The sequence below is a fragment of the Molothrus ater genome, chromosome 2, assembly GCF_012460135.2.
Source record: "Molothrus ater isolate BHLD 08-10-18 breed brown headed cowbird chromosome 2, BPBGC_Mater_1.1, whole genome shotgun sequence".
NCBI lineage: Eukaryota > Metazoa > Chordata > Aves > Passeriformes > Icteridae > Molothrus > Molothrus ater.
Window position 1 is genome coordinate 27,122,306 of NC_050479.2, and position 20,235 is coordinate 27,142,540.

General features: G+C 43.0%; 1 protein-coding gene across 1 annotated transcript; it reads left to right on the forward strand.

The window, feature by feature from the left end:
• Positions 1 to 8,247: 8,247 nt before the first annotated feature.
• On the forward strand, positions 8,248 to 19,657 carry CHAMP1 (chromosome alignment maintaining phosphoprotein 1). Its single transcript, XM_036386413.2, is given in 3 exon segments — positions 8,248 to 8,332; positions 15,976 to 17,155; positions 17,157 to 19,657. Coding segments are annotated over 2 exon segments (2,838 nt in total). The 5' UTR covers positions 8,248 to 8,332; positions 15,976 to 16,036; the 3' UTR covers positions 18,876 to 19,657.
• The last annotated feature ends 578 nt before the right edge of the window (positions 19,658 to 20,235 follow it).

Below are 20,235 nucleotides of genomic sequence, written 5' to 3' on the forward strand. Positions count from 1 at the left end.
GAGGCCCACAGTTTGCACAGTTGTGAGGAATGTCCAGTGGTATCTGTACCTCATGGTGTTTACATTGGTTTTCAATTAACTGTAGTGTCAGATAAGTGTTAGTAAAGCTACAAGTATGTTGTTGGAGAGTTTGTCTTTTTCTGAGCCACTTTTGCCTTTTATGTTTTAATAGATTCCTTGTGCTTAAAACAGAAGACAGCTAATGCAAACATCAGCACATTAACAATAAATCAAATCTGGTTTTAATTAATTAGCTGTTTTTTATCGTTCTGACACTGACTTTTGGACAAAAAAAAGTGGTTGTACAGTGATGACTTTTTATATGCTAATGTTTCATATAAGTTGCAGTAACAGGATTTGGAAAATGTAAAATACATGAGCATTCTGCAGTTTTGTTTGTTAAAAAATGAAACACACATGAATGTCAATTGCAAACTGCCATTTTGTAAGATCCAGGCCAAATTCTCCCTGGATTCTAATGCAGGCACATTCTAAGGCAGGCACATATACATGTGTATGTGTGGGGGTGTGTGTGTCTTCTGTTGGTTTCAATGATAGACATGTGTTTATGAAAGGGCAGGATATGTTCATTTATCTCTCATGGATGAAAATTTCTCAGCTGTCTAAAAATGAGACCTGCTTTGTCATTGAAGTTAAATAGTAAGATATTATTTTTACATCCTCTCTGAACATTTTATTATTGAGCATAACATCTAATTGTCCTAGACTGAAAATTATTTATTGTATTTTACCAGATATTAAGCATTAAATAGAATAAAAGCAAAAAAGATTTTGACTATGATTTTGAGATGTGATATTGTGCTATTTTTTCATCTATTACTCCAGAAAAAAATAAGTAAGATGTTATTTTACTGCTTTGCATGCTTCAGAAGCAGATAAAAATACAGTTGAGAAGAATTTTAGTATCAGGCTACATAAGTCAGTCAATTTTAGCCAACTAAAATTACTTCAAGATTAAGTAAAAGTGCTGCTAAAGAATCATCTAGGTTTAGCTCCATCTAAAGTTTATCTTGTTTGCCAAGTTTATCCTGACTGCAGGAGAAAGGATTTTGTCATGGTGTCCTGGCTGAGTACTGGAAGGGCAAGCTTTCCCCTCAGTGAAAAATCCTGGCTTGATCCAAGGAAACTCATCAGGGAAATTCAGCAGTAGAGCTCAGCAGAGCTGGGATCTTCACCAGATGAGGGTCTGCTCGAAAGCATCTCCCACCTTTTTGGATGCCCTGTGGTGACTGGAGCAGGGGGTGTGTTTCACCTGTGAGAGGAACGGGCAGGACACGAGCTGTGATTTTGCACGTGCTCACAAATCGAGTTTGAGATCTTTTGGCTTTTGGGCTTCTTCTCCACTTGCACCCGAATTCCTTGGTTATGAGCACCTCTTGATAGTATTATAGAGAACTAACTAAACACAGGAATTTTGCAGTATTTTTCCATTTGGGTCTTCTTATTCAAAACTCATCTCAGTAAAAACTGTCAGTGCTTAAACAGTTGTGTCCATCAGATTAAGGTGGAGATTCAGAACACAGAAATTCCTGCAGCTTTTTGACAAATCTTTGTGTTCTTGTGGATGCAGGCTCCTGCCCAAGGGAGCAGAGACAGAGAACTTGTCCTTTGACTTAGGTATTCACATGGAAGGAATATTCAGGACATCCCAATTTGGATGTGGAGAGTGCAGTAGTCAACATCTGCACACAGCTGCAGCCTGAGCTGCATCCCAAGCTGCCTGATGGCTTGGCAGTGCCACTCTAGGAACCCCTGGGTCAACCTCTCTTATTCAGCAGGTACTGGCATCTATTCTTGCCACACCTGAGAAGGGCAGTAGGAAGCACTGGCCACCATCAGCAGGATATGAGCATTGCCATGGCCAACTACACCTGCCACAAGTAACTCGGGAGAGACAGGAACAGCACGGCAGCACCAGGAGCCATGGGTGCATGGGAATGGTGTCTGCAAGTTTTCTGCTACAGTGTGACCCCTCCTAAAACAGAAAAAACACCATCACTGAGCTTCCCCTGTCTGCACTCATGGTCATCTTGGGCAGTGCCAGCAGGACAGCCTGTGCCTGTGGAAACAGGAATCAGGTTTGGGATGGGAGCTTGTGCAGCCAGATCTGCAGGGAAGACTGCCTGCTGGAATTGAGCATGTACCTCATGGGAATGCTGCAAAGTACAATGGCTAAAGCAGCAAAATACATTTCCAAGTCCCTTCTCCAATATCTCCTGCACAGGAATGCAGCAGGGCCTGAGCTTGCTTCCCTTGCTGGAGGAGCTGCCACCTGCTCTGTGCTCACTTGTTCTTTTATGCTTCTCCTGATGACATCAAATAAATGCAGGCTTGCTGCCTGCCTTTGTGCAAACTCATCGTGGCGTGAGAGCTTCATTGCCACAATAGTAACTTTGTTTTGCAAATTCAGCTTAGCTGAAAGTAGAGACAGCATCCCCACAGAATGGGAATTGTGTCTGGTTATATCACAGCTGACTTCAGTGCCATCTGTTTTCTTGCTTTTAAAATATAATGTTCTACATATAGAGAGCTTCACCAAATTTCTGTTGCCTGGTTTCTCATTGAGTTCCAAGGTCATTGACATTTAGGAAGATGGAAATCACTCTGTCTGTCAAATGGAGATTGGCCTCCATTCTATTGTGATCTATTGTGTTACTAGAAACTGATGTGGAATGTAAATATTCAGTAAAAATCCCTGCATTTGTGCTTGTTGCAGCTTTAAAGAGAAGCTTATTCAACTCCAAACACTGTGCTGACAACTTTGCATTCAGTTTATAAATACATTCTGTTGCTTCTTTTAATTTAAAACCAAACGGCTGAAAGTTGTTTTTGGAGAGTCTTTGGAGGTCCATCCATGGTTAAGCCAACACTGCTCTTTGTGCTGAAGGCAGTTTCTCTGCTGACATTTATTTGCAGTATTGCAACTCAAAAGACTGAAATACAAACATGACAAAAGCCACTCACTGGGCACAAAATAATATTGAACATCAGAATAAAATATGCCTAAAAGGAAAATGGAGTAGTACTTCCCTCCCCCAACGTGATGGAATGTTGAAAATCTGTGGAAAATTACTTGTGAGTTGGTGGTGCTGTTTGAGTATTATATGATGAGAGGAGAGTCTTAAAATTCTCAAGTTACTTATTTATAACTGTTTCATTAGAAAGAAAAAAATATCTGAAACAAATGGGAAACCAGAATCTTGCCTGATAATTTCTAAGTGACTTAAAGGCATTCACTCTGTCTTCTGTACCTCCGCTTGAGCTTTTCATTGAAGTTCTTGAAGACTGAAAATGTCATCTTACCAAGTGCTGGTTTCCCTCTTAGCAGTTAAGCCCTCTCCTAAACTTCTTCATTGTTACATAACTAAAAAAAAATATTTTCCAGATATATTTTGTGATTTACATTTCATTAGGCCATACCTGATCTCCTGAATATACTCCATTTGCATATCCCATCTACAATTACGTAAATACTATCAGAGCTCATTACTGTCACATAAGTATTACAGTATTTTGATTCAAATTGACACAAACACATAAGACATTGGGCTGCAGTGTTCTTTGCGCAATTCCAATTAACATCCTGGATTAGTTAAAAAAAAAATCTCCAACACACTCCAAAAAGGTAAATATTAGCAAAAATGGCACATAGACTCATGGTCCATGCAAGATCCATGAATGGCTCCCAGCACATGCAGAAGGGAGGAGACACAAAACAGACAGAAATAGGTGATTCTTTTCCTCCTTCTCTTAAAAAATGTTGATATAGTCTAGAATCAAATCTGAAGATTTTGCATAGAAGTTTAGAGAGGGTGGGGGGGGCTGGGTCTTTTAGGGTATTGGTGTTTTAGTCTCTTTTCTTTTGCCAGGATCTCAGTTGCCAACTCTAGTGAGCAGATTGAAAAGTAATTCTGAAAGGCTGCAGCTGGCCAGACAGGGGGGTTGGCTTTAGATTGCCCACAGCATGGAGAACATGGCCTGTTTCTACTGACCTGTGCCCAGGTGTGTGTGTGTTGTGCTGCTCCCTGTATCTGGCTGTGCAGAAACACAGACGGTCCTGCTGGATGAAACTGAAGGGAAGTTCCACCTCACCTTGTTTCTTAAGAATAAACTGGAGTATGGGCACCAATGTATGACATTACCTGCTGGAAGTTCTTGCACAGTTTTGACAGCTGTTGAAGGTCATCAGCATCCAGAAACAGGAGTATGTGTACAGTCATGTTCTCAGGCATTCAGTCAAGAAAATCAGGATATTGAAATGGAAGCACTTTCAGGGCTGAATAGGCTCAGTCTTGTTTCCTTAATATTTTACAACATCCTGAAATACAAAGATTAGTTGCATGTATATTTGAAACTTTTAAGTTTCTAAATTAGGGATAAAATAACAAGGAGGAAAACATTTGGGAATATGTTACATAAGGTAAAAATATATTCAGGGGTATTTAGATTTATTTCCAAGAACTGAGCTCTCCATAGCTACAGTGTTAGGTAACATTCGTTGCCCTATTTGTAACAGTTACTAATGCATAATAAGAAAAAGGCCATTTCAGAAAGTAATTTAGGGGCCTAAGGGAAGGAATTGAATGAAAAAATAGCTGTCTTGGATGATTGAACTCCATGTCTTCAAAAGCCTGCTGGCATTTTTACTGAGAGACTTCGTAAGTGAATATGGTAATTTTTTACATGTTGCTTATAAAAAAAACCCATAGAACTGCGAACTATATTCAAGTGTTTTTTACAATAATATTAACTGAAAGGGGGGAGACTTATGAAACTTTAGCATGATTTCATAAATCAAATTTAATCCCTGGATGTAAATGAAAAAAAGTTCTAAACAAGTTAGAAAAGAAAGTTTAACCATACAGTAAAAAAGTCCATTAAAAAAAAAAGTTATTCACTGCAGTTGCTTGAGATGTGTTCTTTACCTATGCTCTGTAACTGCTAATCCAGCAAAAAAATCTCTGTGGGATTTCTTTACTCCTTTGAGAAAACTTCTTCACTAGGTTGAAAGGCAATCCTCCAAGTACTCAAAATCACTTACAGGTAACAATAGCATGGAAAAAGTTTACTTAGTCTGACTAAGAAGAAACCTAATAAATGGGGTACACCTGGTTTATCTGGAATTTAATTAAGTGTTTGATTCCATTCTCAATGGAAATTATCCTATTACCTACAGTAGCTGGAAATTAATTTTAAAACTATAAGATGAGTGAAAGCACTGGCAAATCAGAAAGAGATGAAAAGCTCAGGATCAAGGGAAAACAACAGGTTATTAGCTGGCCTTGGGTTGACTTTACAGCTATTTCCATGAATGAGCAAAGCAGGAGTCAGCATTTTGAGTAATAAAAAACAGATAAAATGCAAGTAAAAGGGGGATGAGTAGCAATAATGTTCTTAGCTGAAGACTTGGATGGAAACAACCAGCTGGTTTTTGTTAGTCATATGGGAAAAACATAATCCCCAATGATGAATGTATAACCTGTAGTCAAAGAGATATGAGCCTGGGACATGACTACACAGAAGACCGGGAGGGTATCTAGCCTGCAGTGCTAGATTTCTCCATGACATCTAGATGGGGAAAAAAGAAATAAATTCCTCATCAATCAGTAATTGTAGTTAATCACTACACTTCTGCTACATTTTCAGAGCATGGGCAGGATTGATTTTGTTGGAAACTTAGACTGGCAAAAAATACTGCTTCTATCCAAGCAGCCAGGGGATGTGACAGATCACTGTTAAATGCTGCCTGTCACAGAGATCGCCCTCTTGGTAAGGAAATCCTGCCGAATGCCCAGCCCGAACCTTCTCTGGGGGAGCTCTGAGCCATTCCTACCTATCCTCTCAGTGGGTACCAGGGAGAAAAGCTTAACATCTTTCCCTCAGCTTCCCTCCTCTTAAGAGACAAGGACTCAAAACATTCCTCATTCATGGAGGTGCAAGGGTTTTTGGTTGAGATGGAGTAGGTGAACTTTTAGTTGTGTAATGGCTAAACCTCTGATCTGATAAGGCACAGGGTGAATGATGGGCTGTGAGTGAGATAAGAGCTGGACAGGATTGTGCCCCGTGTCATGCTAAGCTGTGCTTCCTTGCACAAACCACTGGGATGTGGGGCTCCCTCTCCTCTTCCTGAGAAATGCAGGGAACTCTGAGAGTGACCTGAGCGGGTTCATCTCTGCTGATGGGACACAATGGGGCACAACTGACTCAACTGCACTGCCAGGATGGGCAGCTGTGCTGTCTTATAAGGTGTCGAGGACTCCCGAAGTGTCCCATGATCTACAGTACTACATGAAGCTCCCTGCTCCTAAGGAGGCACCTGATTTAAATTTATCTGAACCAGAGTGAATATAAACCCAAGAGATTCTGTGTTCCGCCGATTCCTCCCCACCACTTCTTCAGGACTTCCCTCATCACTCGACCAGCACTTCGACCAAGGCTGTACAGCAATCAAGTCTTGTTGTAAGGCTTAGGGTGGTGAGATCCTCACACTCTTGTTTTTCCTTTCTCCTTTCCTTTCCTTTCCTTTCCTTTCCTTTCCTTTCCTTTCCTTTCCTTTCCTTTCCTTTCCTTTCCTTTCCTTTCCTTTCCTTTCCTTTCCTTTCCTTTCCTTTCCTTTCCTTTCCTTTCCTTTCCTTTCCTTCCTTCCCTTTCCTTCCTTCCTTCCTTCCCTTCCCTTCCCTTCCCTTCCCTTCCCTTCCCTTCCCTTCCCTTCCCTTCCCTTCCCTTCCCTTCCCTTCCCTTCCCTTCCCTTCCCTTCCCTTCCCTTCCCTTCCCTTCCCTTCCCTTCCCTTCCCTTCCTTCCTTGAATCCCTTCCTTCCTTGAAATTTCCTTTCCTTGAAATTTCATTTCCTTTATTTTCCTTGAAATTTCCTTTTCTTTCCTTGAACTTTCCTTTCCTTGAAATTTCCTTGAAATTCCTTGAACTTTCCTTTCCTTGAAATTTCCTTGAAATTCCCTTTTCTTTCCTTGAACTTTCCTTTCCTTGAAATTTCCTTGAAATTCCCTTTTCTCCTTGTCTGTGTCCTTGGGTGATGTTGCACTTTCACATTGCAATGCTTTCATGTTGTTTTACTATAGATAATAACCACCAAAACATCTCCATACCTGTTTTGCTTTGCAACTAAGTTGTTCTATAATAAACCCTACATTGTTGATTTATAAAAACTGATCATTCACACTAACGTGCCCCGAGGGATCTAGTAACAAGAACCTCGGTTATCCCCACCTTCTGTCCTAACAAAATGCCCCTCAGCCTCCAGAGAGTCTTTCCTTAAACACTTCAGGGAGTAACCCTTCCTGGAGCTGTTGAAGGAAAAACTGGACACAATACCCAGTGCTCTGGTCTGGTTTACATGGGGGTGCTCACTCACAGGCTGGAGTGGATTTCAGACGTCTTTTCCAACTTAATTGGTTCTGTGATTTAGTGAGTCTGTCATTCCTTCCATACTGGACAAAAAGCACTGCTAAACCCAAAAGACAAAAAGCAATTACTGAATTGAGGGGTCCAGAACTGGACACACAGTACCTGAGGTGTGTCCTCATTGCACTGGTGAGCCCACACCAAGAATCTGCTTACGTTTCTGGGCCCCTCAATTCAGGAGAGATATAATGGGCAGATCCAGAGAAGAGCAATAGAGTGCGTGTCCTATAGGGAGCGGCTGAGGGATCTGGGGTTGCTCAGCCTGGAGAGCAGGAGGCTCAGGGGACACCTTACCATTCTCTATAATCACCTGAAAGGAGGTTGGAGCAGCTTGGGGTCAGGCTCTTCTCCCAGGCAGCCAGCCACGGGATGAGAGGACACAGTCTTAAACGGCATCAAGAGATTTTTAGGCTGGATATCAGGGAGAATTTCTTGACTCAGAGGGTGATGGGTTATTGGAATGGGCTGCCCAGAGAGGTGGTGGAGTCACCGTCCCTGGAGGTATTTAAGGAAAACTGGACATGGCACCGAGGGCCATGGTCTTGTTGATACGGTGGTGTTTGGTCATAGTCGAGGATCTCAGAGTTCTTTTGCAGCCGACTTTGTGACTTTGTGACTCTGTTTCTGGCATTCTGGAATTCTCTCCGCGCCGGACAAGCCCCCTGTGGGCTCCCAGACAGGCCGGGCCCCCTGGGCGGCAGCGCCCCCTGCCGGCAGGAGCGGAGGGCGGTGCAGGCCCGGCCCCGCCCCCGGCCCCGCCCCCGGCCCCGCCGCCGCGGCCGCGGCACGTGACCCGGCCCCGCCTCCCGCCGCCGCCGCCGCCGCCATTGGCGGGGGGAGCCCGGCCCGGCCCCCCCGGCCCGCGCCCGCCGTCCCGGAGGTGCCGAACGGTGAGTGCGGGCGGCCCGTCCCGCTCGCCCCCCGCTCCCGCCGGCCGGGCCCGGCGCGCTCCCCTCCCTCCCCCTGGGCATCGGGCCTGGGCCTTCCCCTTGTCCAGCCCCCGCCGCGCGGGGGGCGGCGGCGGCTGCCGGTGCCGGCGCGGGGGGAACAAAACCGGCGGGGCCGCGCACGGGAGGGAAGAGGGAGAGGGGAGGCGGCGAGAGAAAGCGCCCGGAGGGGCGGGATGAATGGGCGGGCGGCGTGGCCCCCGGCCCCGGGGGTGCGGCCCCCGGGAGGGCCGGGCAGCGGGGAGCCGGCGGCCCCGGGAAAGCCGAGCCCGCAGGCACCCGCTTCCCGCAGGAAAGTTAAAGTGATGCCGGCGGAGCCAGGAGCGGGAGGAGCACGCTGCCGGTCTGCTGTCCTGGGATAGCGAGTTCGGCACGGGACGTGTCCCCGCCGGGACCGGGCCCTTCCCCGGTGACAGAAATAGCTGCCGGGAGCGGCTGCGTCGCACGTGGGAGCAGAGAAGCAGGTGCAGAAGAAACCAGGCTCACTACAGCTCTGGAGAGCGTGTCCTGTGAGGAGCGGCTCAGGGAGCTGGGGTGTTCTGCCTGGAGAGGAGGAGGCTCGCGGGACCTTATCGCTCTCTACAACCACGGGAAAGGAGGGTACAGCCAGGTGGGGATCGGCCTCTCCTCCCAGGCAACAAGTGACAGGACGAGAGGACACAATCTTAAATTGCACCAACGGACGTTTAGATTGGACATTAGGAAGAATTTCTTCACTGTGAAAGTGATTAGACATTGGAATGGGCTGTCGAGAGTGGTGTTGGAGTCACTGTCCCTGGAGGTGTTGAAGGATAGACTGGACGTGGCACTGAGTGCCATGGTCTGCTTGACAAGGTGGTGTTCAGTCATAGGTTGGAGCTCGATCATCTCAGAGGTTTTTTCCAACCTCAGTGATTCTATGAATTTTTTGTAAGTAAGGAATATAGAAACTTTGGATTTCACATTTCTCTTCTGTAATCTTCCCTTGAACCCCATACTCTTTCAGAGTACTGTAAATGGAATTCTTAGCATGTTACCAAGTTTCACAGCCTTAATTCGGTTCTTGACTAGATTGCGATGCTCTAGTGGCACTTCATTAGCTCAGGAACAGCACTGCAGCAATAAGGTTTTCGAGGCCATTTTTTGGAAGCTAACTGGAAGTGGAATTGGAACTTGGAGTTAGGAAGCTGTAGAAGCAGTACATGGAATTAATTTCTTCAGTCTTGAATCTGTCAAAGGTACATTGAATTTACTCTGCAATTTAGACTGTTGTTAGATCTTTTATTGAGAACTAATATTGTGTAGACTTGTCATTCTCTTAACAAAGATTGAAATACTGTGAAATTACTGCACTGGGTGCTTTGTTTTTCTTAAGTCATCTGTATGTGCATCAAGTATTGTCACTTTGTAGATCTCTCCTGACTTGAACCTTTCCTGGAAACATGGAACTTCATAATGCAGCATTTCCTGCCTGGATCTGGTGCCTCCCATGTTCTTAGTGTATCTTACTGTTTCAGTGGCTGGGTCAGAGTGTTTGTGCCTTGTGTAGCAGTGAAATTTTAGAGACCTTGTTCAGCAATTGTTGCTGGTGGAACTTAGCCTCAGTAGACCGGCTGGCAGCTGGGAGTTCAGATGTGAGGTTGTGGTCAGATACTGTGGACACTTGAGGACTAGCAGGAGCATAGGGCTGCCTGTCTTGTTCCTGGTGCCTTGGAAGTGATGCCCTTACCTGCCTAGAGCCTTGTAGAGTGCCTGCTCTGCCCCATTGCGGGGTGTTTGTGTGCAGCTTCCTCTGCGAGCTAAACTTCTCTTTGTCAGTCACAACACAGGGATGTAGCTTCAAGAGAAGCATCATGCTGCCACCAGACTGCCATTCATTTTTTGGCACTGCAAGAACGTGTAATTTTTCCTTTTGCTTAAACCCAGCAAAAGTCTGGATCTGTTCCTTCTAGCAGAGGCAACAATGCTGCTGTATCTCACTTACTCAGATTTCTTTTGCTGGGAGCAAATTTGCCATTGACCCTCCCCACTGACAGAGGGTTATGACTGAGCTGTTTGTCTGGAAGAAACTTCCAAGGCTGTCATTGAGAGGAAGAGTTATAGATTTTTCTGCCACTGAGAACCAAGACAGTCTGATTTTGAACAATGATGTGGCAGACTACTTGTTGCTGTGCTTTGAATTTCTTCATGTAATGTTAAAAGAAATCTAATTTTCTGTGCTCACAGACAGTCTAGATCTTTAGCTTTGAGCCCTTCATTGCTTCCCTCAGTCACAGTTTATCTTCAGTAGAGGAAAAATGGAAGTATATATTAACTGTTGCAATGCTAAGTGTAGAATGTGTTTATTAAAAATTACCAGGAATGATTGGAAGACTTGTAGCTATGAAATTGGAATGGAGTTAAAAAGTAGAGATATCTTGTTTGCTGCCAGAGTCATGTTGTGCCAACAGTTGAATGGATTCCTTCTTATATGTAGATATCTCCTCTGCATTTTTCCTCTTTTCTTCCACTGGGAGGTTTTTGAGAGGTTGTAGGAAGTATGGCTTAATCTTAAGTAGGAACCTTGTGAAGACGTCAGGAGGTCTCTCCTCTCTGTGCATTAGCTTAGGATGCTCCTATTGCTCAGTTTAACATGAACTCAGCAGAAACTTCTGATGCTGTTTGACTCCACTCTGTGGCTGCCTTGCAGTACTCATAACCAATTTTTGGTTGAATTTGTGGTTATCTCGCTGCCTCTGATTTCCTGGATACTTCTTCTTTCTGCCAAATCATGACTTTAGCCTCCTGGCTGCTAAGAACAAATCAAGAAAAGCAGTGATGGTTGTTCTTTTCTCAGGTGGATACATGCCCTCATTACCAATCCTTTCCCCATGCTGTTTTTCTGTTGTTCCTCTGGTGGAGGAGATTATGGCCAGAACTGCAATGTGGGGGACAGGAACTGGTGTAAGGATCTTCAGCATCTCTGTGGAGAGAGGAGAGAGTTGGTGGTAGGAACCTCTGTATGTAGGTTCTAAACATGCCTGGAAGAAGAGGGGTTGGGAGAGGTGGCTGATGGAGCAGCAATAAGGACTGGTGGTCCCACTGCTGAGATTTGTGTCTCTTGAGGCAGCTTTAAACTGAGTGATGGACATTGATCTGTGTCACTTGAAGTCAGCTAAGAGCTGAGTTGGTACTGATGCTGTTACTGTGCTTGACATTGAGGATATAGCGAGCTTTTAGCCAGAAGCACTTACCTGTTCAGGTAGATTTCAGTGGGAAATGTCATGTCTTAGGAAGACTCTGAATGAGTCCTGGCTGCCCTTAAGTTAAAATTTAGTATTGCAAGCCCCAGAATCTTAGTTGAATCACAGTATTTTGTCTTGCAGGCAAGATGTGGATGCAGAACAGGCATAAATGCTGGGCTTCAGGCTTCTGCTGCAGTTGTAGTGTGTTCTGTTTGGCTGCATGTATTTGTTTTCTCAGTGTTGCAGCCATGGAAAGTGAGAAAAGTAGGAGGGAATGTAGAAAGAGCAATTAAGGAATGTGTTGTGCTTTGTAGTGTTACAGTAGCATGCAGCACAGGCTGTTATAGCCACTGCTGCACTGCACATCCTGTTACCTGAGAGCTCAAATAGGGGAATGCTCAGGTGTCCTTTTTACAAAACAGTTATGGCCTGGCAGAGTGTTCAACTAAACAAAGTGGCCTGGGGCCTGCACAGCAGTTATTTGTACTTGCAGAGGTGGCAGCTTCTTTGTCCTCCTAGGAGTATTCAAGAAGTCCTGAGAGATACTCCAGTGACCATCTGTCTTCTGCTTTGTTTAATGGAGAAGCTGATGCTCATGACAATTTGATCTTTGTCCTGAAATTCATACTTTTCCTCAAAGAGCTTCAGAGGACTAGAATGATGTTGTGATTTAGTACTTGCAGTGCACTCTGCAGTGCTCATGGAGCACCCTGACAAAATCACACCATTTATTTAATAAAACCTTTTTATGGGTTTGATTTGCAGCAGCACAGAGCCAGTTCCCTTTAATGTCTGTAATAATGCATTTACACAGAGGGAGCATGGTCCATCTCCCTCAGTGTTGCCAAAAGGATGCTGCTGAGCACAGGTTACATCACAGTTCATGCAGAACCAAGGCCATGGGAGCCTGGTTACTGAATATATGGTTTCTAGGCTGGCTGGCTCTGCTGCTGTGGGACTCTTTTAGAAAACAGTGACATGTTGTTCCTTGCACTCTTACCCAACTAGGCAAGCCAGGATCCAGTGCAGAAGAAGTTCTGATGCAGGAGCTGATGACAAAGAGCAGTGTGAAGCAGAGTCATCTGTGTGAGAAACCTGAGTACAGAGGAGGACAGCAACCAAAACCATGTAGAGACAGTGGCACTGGAGCTCAGTATTGAGAAGGAATCTGGAGGGATTGACAGGAAAATCTTTCAAACTAGCTATTTAGATCTGTGCTAAGTGAACCAGCAACATCTCAGAGTTTATTCTTCCAGAAGTGTTGCAACAAATTTAAATGGACGAGTTGAGTTAGTAGGGGCTCAGTGCTGTTTGTTACTGATCTCAGTAACTATTCTAAAACTAGATTTACTATTCCATGGGCTTGCAGCCTAAGGTGCTGCAATAACCAAGAGCTGTCTTGCTCAGTAGGGTGCCTCAATTAAGTAGAGATTTCAGCAGAAGAGGCAGTTCAGTGACTGCCAGGTACAGTGAGTTGAATTACAAAACTAAGAATGGTGAGTGATGGCAATGTGAGACAAAGTGCCCTCAGCTCTTTAATGTTCTTACGCAAAAGGCTTGACTGTCAAGACTTTTGGATGTCTGGATTGTGCCTGTAACTTCTTTGGTTCCAAAATAATCTCATGGTCAAAAAAGCTTAGCATCAATGTGGACAATTTGTGGAATTTGGGAATCACTGACTTTTTCTAACTGTTGTATTTGGAAAGAAAGTGGGAATTTTCATCATAAAGTAAGATAGAACTGAATAAAAGAAGAGGATGGGGAGGTGGGGTGAAGGGTATTTCAGTGAATAACAAAAACTGCAGCAACTGCAACAAGGTGACATGTGAAGAGCTGGGAAATTATGAAGAGAAGTAGAAGAGATTGTCTGGTAAACTTTGTTATAAACTGTGATAAATTCAAATTAGAAAAGCCCTTTTTTGGTTTTCTGTGAAAAGAAAATGGGTAATTCAGGATTACAACCAATTTTGGAATTCACAAATTCCCTTTCAAGTCTAAAAACGTGATTACTGCAGTACGTCTTCATTATCCTAATTATGTTCTGCTGTGATTTGATTAAAAAAAACCCAAAACCTTTTTATTTCACTCATATCAGCAATTCAGAAATTTTTGCTTTCAAATTTAAATTTTCCTTTTCTCTCATTGTCCTGAGTCCTGCAAACAAAATATAAACTGTAGTTCATAAAGATTTGAAAGTCTTATAGAGTACTAAGACATGATGTGCTGTGGGTTTTTACAATTGGCAAGTTATTTTCTGTTGAAGAGATACAGCCCACTGAGCACTGCTGTCATCTTTGTTTTGTTTTCATCTTTTACAGACATAAAAAATTTGTTATAAGATGCTGGGAAGTGTTTTGGGTCAACGCAGAATGTGGTGTGGGCTACAGTTTGGGGTGTCTTTTGTATGGCTGCCAGCAGTGCTGGGAAACTGCAGCTTATACCCCAAAGACCCTTCCACTTCAGTGTCTGTGGAGCAGAGTAATTCTCATTTGTAGCTAGGCTGTGGTCAGATGCTGTTCATTTGCCTCATGGTTGTAAAGCAGGTTCCTTCTTAAAGCTCCATATGTGGTTCCACTGTGCTTCCCAATTGGAAATCTACCTGTTCCTGTGGCTTAATGTGATGTGTGTATGCACAGTGCACACAAAGGAGTTGTTCCATAAGCAGCTGAGCTAGTGAACCTGTATTTCTTAGGGATTTGTGCCCTCCTGCTCCTCATCCAATCCTTCTTTCCTGGTTTTTTGCTGTATCCATCTCATCCTTTAGCAGCACTGCTAATTTGCTTTCATTCTGTCTCTACCCCAAGCCCAAAGCAACTCACTGCTGTAGTATTTTGAATTCCTTCCCGTTTTCCTTAATTAAAGCTGAATCAGATACTGCTTGCTCTGAATGTTTCAAGACTTTTTGTGGAGAGGCTAAACAGAAGAAGTTGCTGCTAAGTGACATATTCTGCCTCAGTGGAGGCATTGCTTGCATTCTCTAGTTGCCGATTTTCATGAAAGGTGTAGAAATGCAAAGTAAGGCTGGATTGCTTTGTCCAGTTTGATTGGCATTGACTGTAGGGCAATGTGTTTGTATAAGCCTCATTTCCATAAGAAACCAGGGGAAAAATGCTTTAGGAATAAATTAAGAAAACTTGCTTTGAATGCATATTTTTAGACTTGTTAGTTTTATATATATTTAGACAGGTAAAATTAATGTTAAAATTAAACAACAATTTTGAGTATTTTGAAGCAGTGTGTTTTACAACACCCCCCCCCCCAAAATTAAGCTGATAGCTTAGCATGATTAATCATGTAACAACTATTTAATTTCAACCTACAAGGAAGAAGTGTGCTCATTTCACTTAAATGTCCTTTTTACCTTCCACTTTATGTCAGTATAACTTGCAGACTATGGCTAGACTTGGTTTTCTGCTTATTGCAGGAGCTAATCTGGTTAAATTCTTTTGGAAATAGGGGAATCTAACCAAATCATTAAAAGCTATTTACATGGGAGGGGGGGGGTTGGTTGGTTTTTGGGATTTTTTTATTGTTGTTGTTATTTTGTGGTTTTTCAAGTCTTGTAAAAAACATTAATTTTGAGAAATTTCCATCTTTGGGGTGAGGAAAACAATGTTCTGGATACAGTGGACTGTTAACTACCAACTGGAAAAAAACCCTGCTGTTTTTCTTAAATAGTATTTTTGTTGTTATTGGGGCAACAGATGAAATAATAGAACAGGAAAAGTCCTTTTCATAGTAGATGAAGCTTTTATGATCAGTGTTATTTTTTTATCATATAATTAGTGAAAAGAAGCCAGTATTTAACAGATGTAAACAGCCTAGGCTTTAGACTGCTGTTTTCTTGAATTTTAGTTTGGTCTTTGTCAAAAACGGATGATTTGTTTTGAAATTTAATAGTGAAGATGCATTTTTTAAATGGCCTTATCTCGGTGGCATTGTTTCAAGTACTTTCCAAAGTACTTTTTGGTTTCAGTTTACATATATAATGTAAATAATACAATGTCATTAAAAGCACATCAAATATGGGAAGAGAAGATAATGGAGAAAACAAGTCACATTTATCAAGTGAAATTCAAACTTTGCTCTTCAGCACCTGGGTTTTTTTTATCATTTGCTTCCAGTTTTTTTACATAGATAGGAAGGCCTATTGTTAAATATAAGCTTTATTTTTTTCAAGTTTACTGATGCAAAATGACTTTCAGGAGTTGGTGACACTTATGTTTGGATTTCTCTATGAAGTAGTCAGTACCTGTGCAAAATCTATGCTTTCTAAAAAGGGAGTGGGGGTGAGCAGGGAAAAGCACATGTGGTTATTTAGGAGTGACAGAGTTGAAATTAACATGAAAGAATAACTATACAGATCTTTTTCCTTTATTGCAGGAACTGAAAAATCCTCTTTAAAAGGTGCACTGCTGTGGAAACTGTTACTGCCTATAGAAAAATGGACATGTTGCAGATACTACGTAAAACCACAGAGCGCTTGGAATGTGACTACTGCAGCTTCAGGGGAACTGACTATGAAAACATACAAATTCATATGGGTACTGTTCACCCAGAGTATTGTGATGAAATGGATGCTGCTGGCTTGGGCAAACTTATATTTTATCAAAAAAGTGCAAAACTGTTTCACTGCCATAAATGTTTCTTTACCAGCAAGATGTATTGCAACGTATATTATCACATCAAAGCACAGCATGCAGCACCTGAGAAATGGAATGAAGAGCAGAAAGAGCAACAGGTAGAAGGAGATTCAGATTCATCCAAGAAAAGTGTCACGTTGGAGCCACAGAAACCTACCCTTTCCCCTGAGTCAGGCAAACCTGCCCTTTCTCCTGAACTCCCCAAATCAGAACCTGTTGTTTCCCCCAAGCCTCAGAAATCTTCTGTGTCTCCAGAGCCCCAGAAGTCTGCTCAGGTGGCTTCCCCAGAGCCAGAGAAGTCAGTCCAGACTGTGTCCCCAGATCCAGAAAAGTCAGCCCAGGCCACATCTCCCGATCCAGAGAAGTTAGCCTCATCTGTGTCTCCTGACCCACAGAAGCCATCTCCTGCTGTGTCTCCTGACCCACAGAAGCCATCTCCTGTCGTGTCTCCTGACCCACAGAAGCCATCTCCTGCTGTATCCCCCGACCCACAGAAGCCAGCCCCGGCCGTGTCGCCAGAGCCCCGTCGGCACTCCCCAGCAACGTCTCCAGAGCCCCGCCGGCATTCCCCCGCCATATCACCTGAGCCCCGGCGCCATTCTCCTGCTGTGTCTCCAGAGCCCCGCAGATACTCCCCAGCTGTGTCACCAGAGCCAAAGAAACCTCCTCCGGCAGCGTCCCCTGAGCCACGGAGGTACACCCCAGCCGTGTCTCCTGAGCCACGCAGGCATCCCTCCCAAATGCGCCGGCCCGCTTCTGCTTCTTCTCCTGAGAGCCGGAGGCCGGCTTCTGCGGTTTCACCGGAGTCATGGAGACCTGGTCCAACTGTTTCCCCTGAGCCCTGGAGGGCTTCACCTCATGAAGTGCAGAAGTCTTCCACAGTTTCTCCCTGGGCTTCAAAGCCTGCCATGTCAGTGTCCTGTAGAATCCCGGAGGTCTGCCCCTGAGTCCCGAAGGCCTGGTTCGGTTGTGTTGCCAGAACCTAGGAGGCTCGTTTCTGATTCGTGTAAGTCTACGTCCTTTTCTGAATCCCAGAAGTCTACTCTTGTTTCTTCTGAGCCCTGGAAACCCATCTCATCTGTTTACCCTGAAGGCTGGAAGCCTGTTCTGTCCCCTGACACATGGAAGCATTCTCCCCCTGTTTCTCCTGAGCTTCGAAAGTCCAGTCACACTGTTTCCTCTGACTCTTGGAAGCCTTCTTTCTTTCCTGAGGTCCGTAAGCCTGGTGTTTCAGTATCTCCTGAATCCTGGAAACTCTCTGAGTCACGGAAATCAATGTATTTTTCTGAAACTCAGAAATCCACCTCTGCTGCTTCATCTGAGATTCAGAAACGAGCTCATTTCACTGAGCCTCGGAAAAGAGTGTTGTTCCCAGAGACTCGTAAATCTAATCCTACTGCTTCTACTGATGTCCAGAAACGTGCTGTCTTTTCTGAGCCCCAGAATCAGACATCTACTTCTGCTGTTTCTACTGAAGGTCAAAAACAAGCTCTGTGTTCTGAAGCCCAAAAATCCGCTCTTGTTTCTTCTGAAGTCCAGAAGCATGCCCTGTTTTCTGAAGCCCAAAAACTCACTTCCATTTCCTCTGAAGTTCAGGAGTCTACTTCCTTTCTAGAGTCTCAGAAATCCACATCTCCTGAAGTTCAGAAACATGGTCTCTTTACTGAGTCCCAGAAACCTACTCCTGTTTCTCCCGAGACACTCAAGCAAGCTGTTTTCACAGACTGCCAGAAATCTGCTGTTTCCCCTGATGTTCAAAAGCATGCTGTATTTTCTGAGATGCAGAAGCCTGCTGCTGCTCTATCCTCTGATGTCCAGAGACATGCTGAAACTACTGTACCTTCTGAAATCCAGAAGAACATCCTGTTTTCCGAGCCTCACAAGTCTGCTTCGGGCTTTTTCTCTGAGCCCCAAACACCTAGTGAGTCTGGTGAGAGTGACTTTCTCTCTCACAGTTTAGATGATCAGAAACCACTGGATGATTTATTCTCACAGGATGAACAGTCAATATTAGCCAAAGAATCACCTGAACACATGTTATATTCATGCCCAAAAAAGAAGCCCAAGAAGGAAAACCAGGAGAACTCAGATTCTGAACTAAATAGCAGTGAGTGTGGAAAACCAGTGGTGGACTCAATGGAGATAAAGGAACAAGAATCCAACAGTGACCAAGAGCAGTATGATATGGAGTCATCTGATTACAGCAAAGAGAGCAAAATGGATGCAACTACTCCTACGCAGCCACAGTGTGTGCTTCAGTTTACTGAAGAGAAAGAGGCTTTCATCTCTGAGGAAGAAATAGCAAAATACATGAAGCGTGGCAAGGGAAAGTATTACTGCAAAATTTGTTGCTGTCGTGCAATGAAAAAAGGTGCTGTCTTGCACCATTTAGTTAACAAGCATAACGTTCAAAGCCCATACAAATGTAAAATATGTGGCAAAGCTTTTCTCTTGGAGTCTCTTCTTAAAAATCATGTTGCTGCTCATGGTCAAAGTCTGTTGAAGTGTCCCCGTTGTAATTTTGAATCAAATTTTCCCCGAGGCTTTAAGAAACATTTAACCCATTGCCAAAGCCGTCATAGTGATGATACACCTAAAAAACACTTGGACAGCCTTGAACCACTTGAAGAACAAATTTAATCTGGTTTTTTTTTTCCCTTGTGCTAGAAAAGCTGAATTTACGAAGTGTTCAAAAGTGTTACTGTATGTTAACCGAGTAGTTTAGCTGATCTGACAAGTCAGAAGATGCATGGTTTATTGTACTATGTTTAACTTGTCTTATAGCTGTATTACTGAAAAGATTTACTTTTAAAAGTAATTTTAAATGCGTGTTCATGTCTTTGTATTACCCATCAGTAGAGTCATATTTTATTTTTCAGATGTACTATGTTTTTGAAACCAAAATGGATACAAATTAGTTTTGTAAAGATTTGTAAAACATATAGGCAATTAAGGACTGGAGTGGCAAGCAATCTGTATTTTCCTGTGAAGACAACTTCTTTTTTCACATTTGTTAAATGTTGTATTTTTAAAAATGTTTTTATCAAGTTCTCAAATCAAAAATTCTCACTAAATTGAATGTGAATGAGCAAGAATATGAGGAACTACCAATATTCCTGGAATAATTCTGCCCTGAGGTAATTGAGTGTATAGACATTTGCTGGAAATTTATTGCACTCAGTTCTCTGACTTGTCTCAGATTTAGAAGCATCATGGTACTTATTTTGTGATTCTGTATTTTGGCCATGTTTTAATCATTTACTAATATACATTAAATTGATAGATTAACGTCAGACTATGTATAGCTCAACACTTTCTCTTGATGATCCAGATGTTTGTAATGTCAGACAACCCCTAAATTTCCTGTATTTGGTGAAATGTTATGCTTTAATGTTTTAACAATAAAAAGAAACCCAACCTGGTGTTGGCCATAATTTTTTTTGTTCAAGTCAAGAACAAAACCTTTGTATTCAGCGTAGTATCTTTTAAGTATCTTTGGCAACAAGAGATGAAAAATTACCTAGGAGGTCTGCTTTGGAAGCTTCAACTTGGCAGTCATCAGCCTCAGTCATCACTCAGCAAGGTTAGTCTAAATTTCCCATCTCTTTCAGAAGAACGTGTCAGATGTAAATGTAAAAAAAGGAAAACAAGAATTTATGCACTGTTATTTAGGATGCTGGCTTTGGTGTGATCTGTATATTATTTGTTAAAAACACATAAGTACTTTATAATTCAGAAGGAATGTAGATTTTATGTGGAGGCAGCAGAAGGAAGAAGGAGTTCCTCTCCAGCTGAATTATGCTTAGACAAGCTGTTTTAAGTATGTGTTTAGGATATGAAGGTGTTAGTGTTAATAATAAAAAAGTCTCCAAGTGTAATCTCCAACCAAAGAGCTTCAGATTGGTTTGATTGAAGCTGTATTTTTATCCTTGTTGTCTTTCATGAGGATTTCTGTAAGGAAGGGCAAAGATATTTAAAGCTCTACCCTCAGGTGACTTCT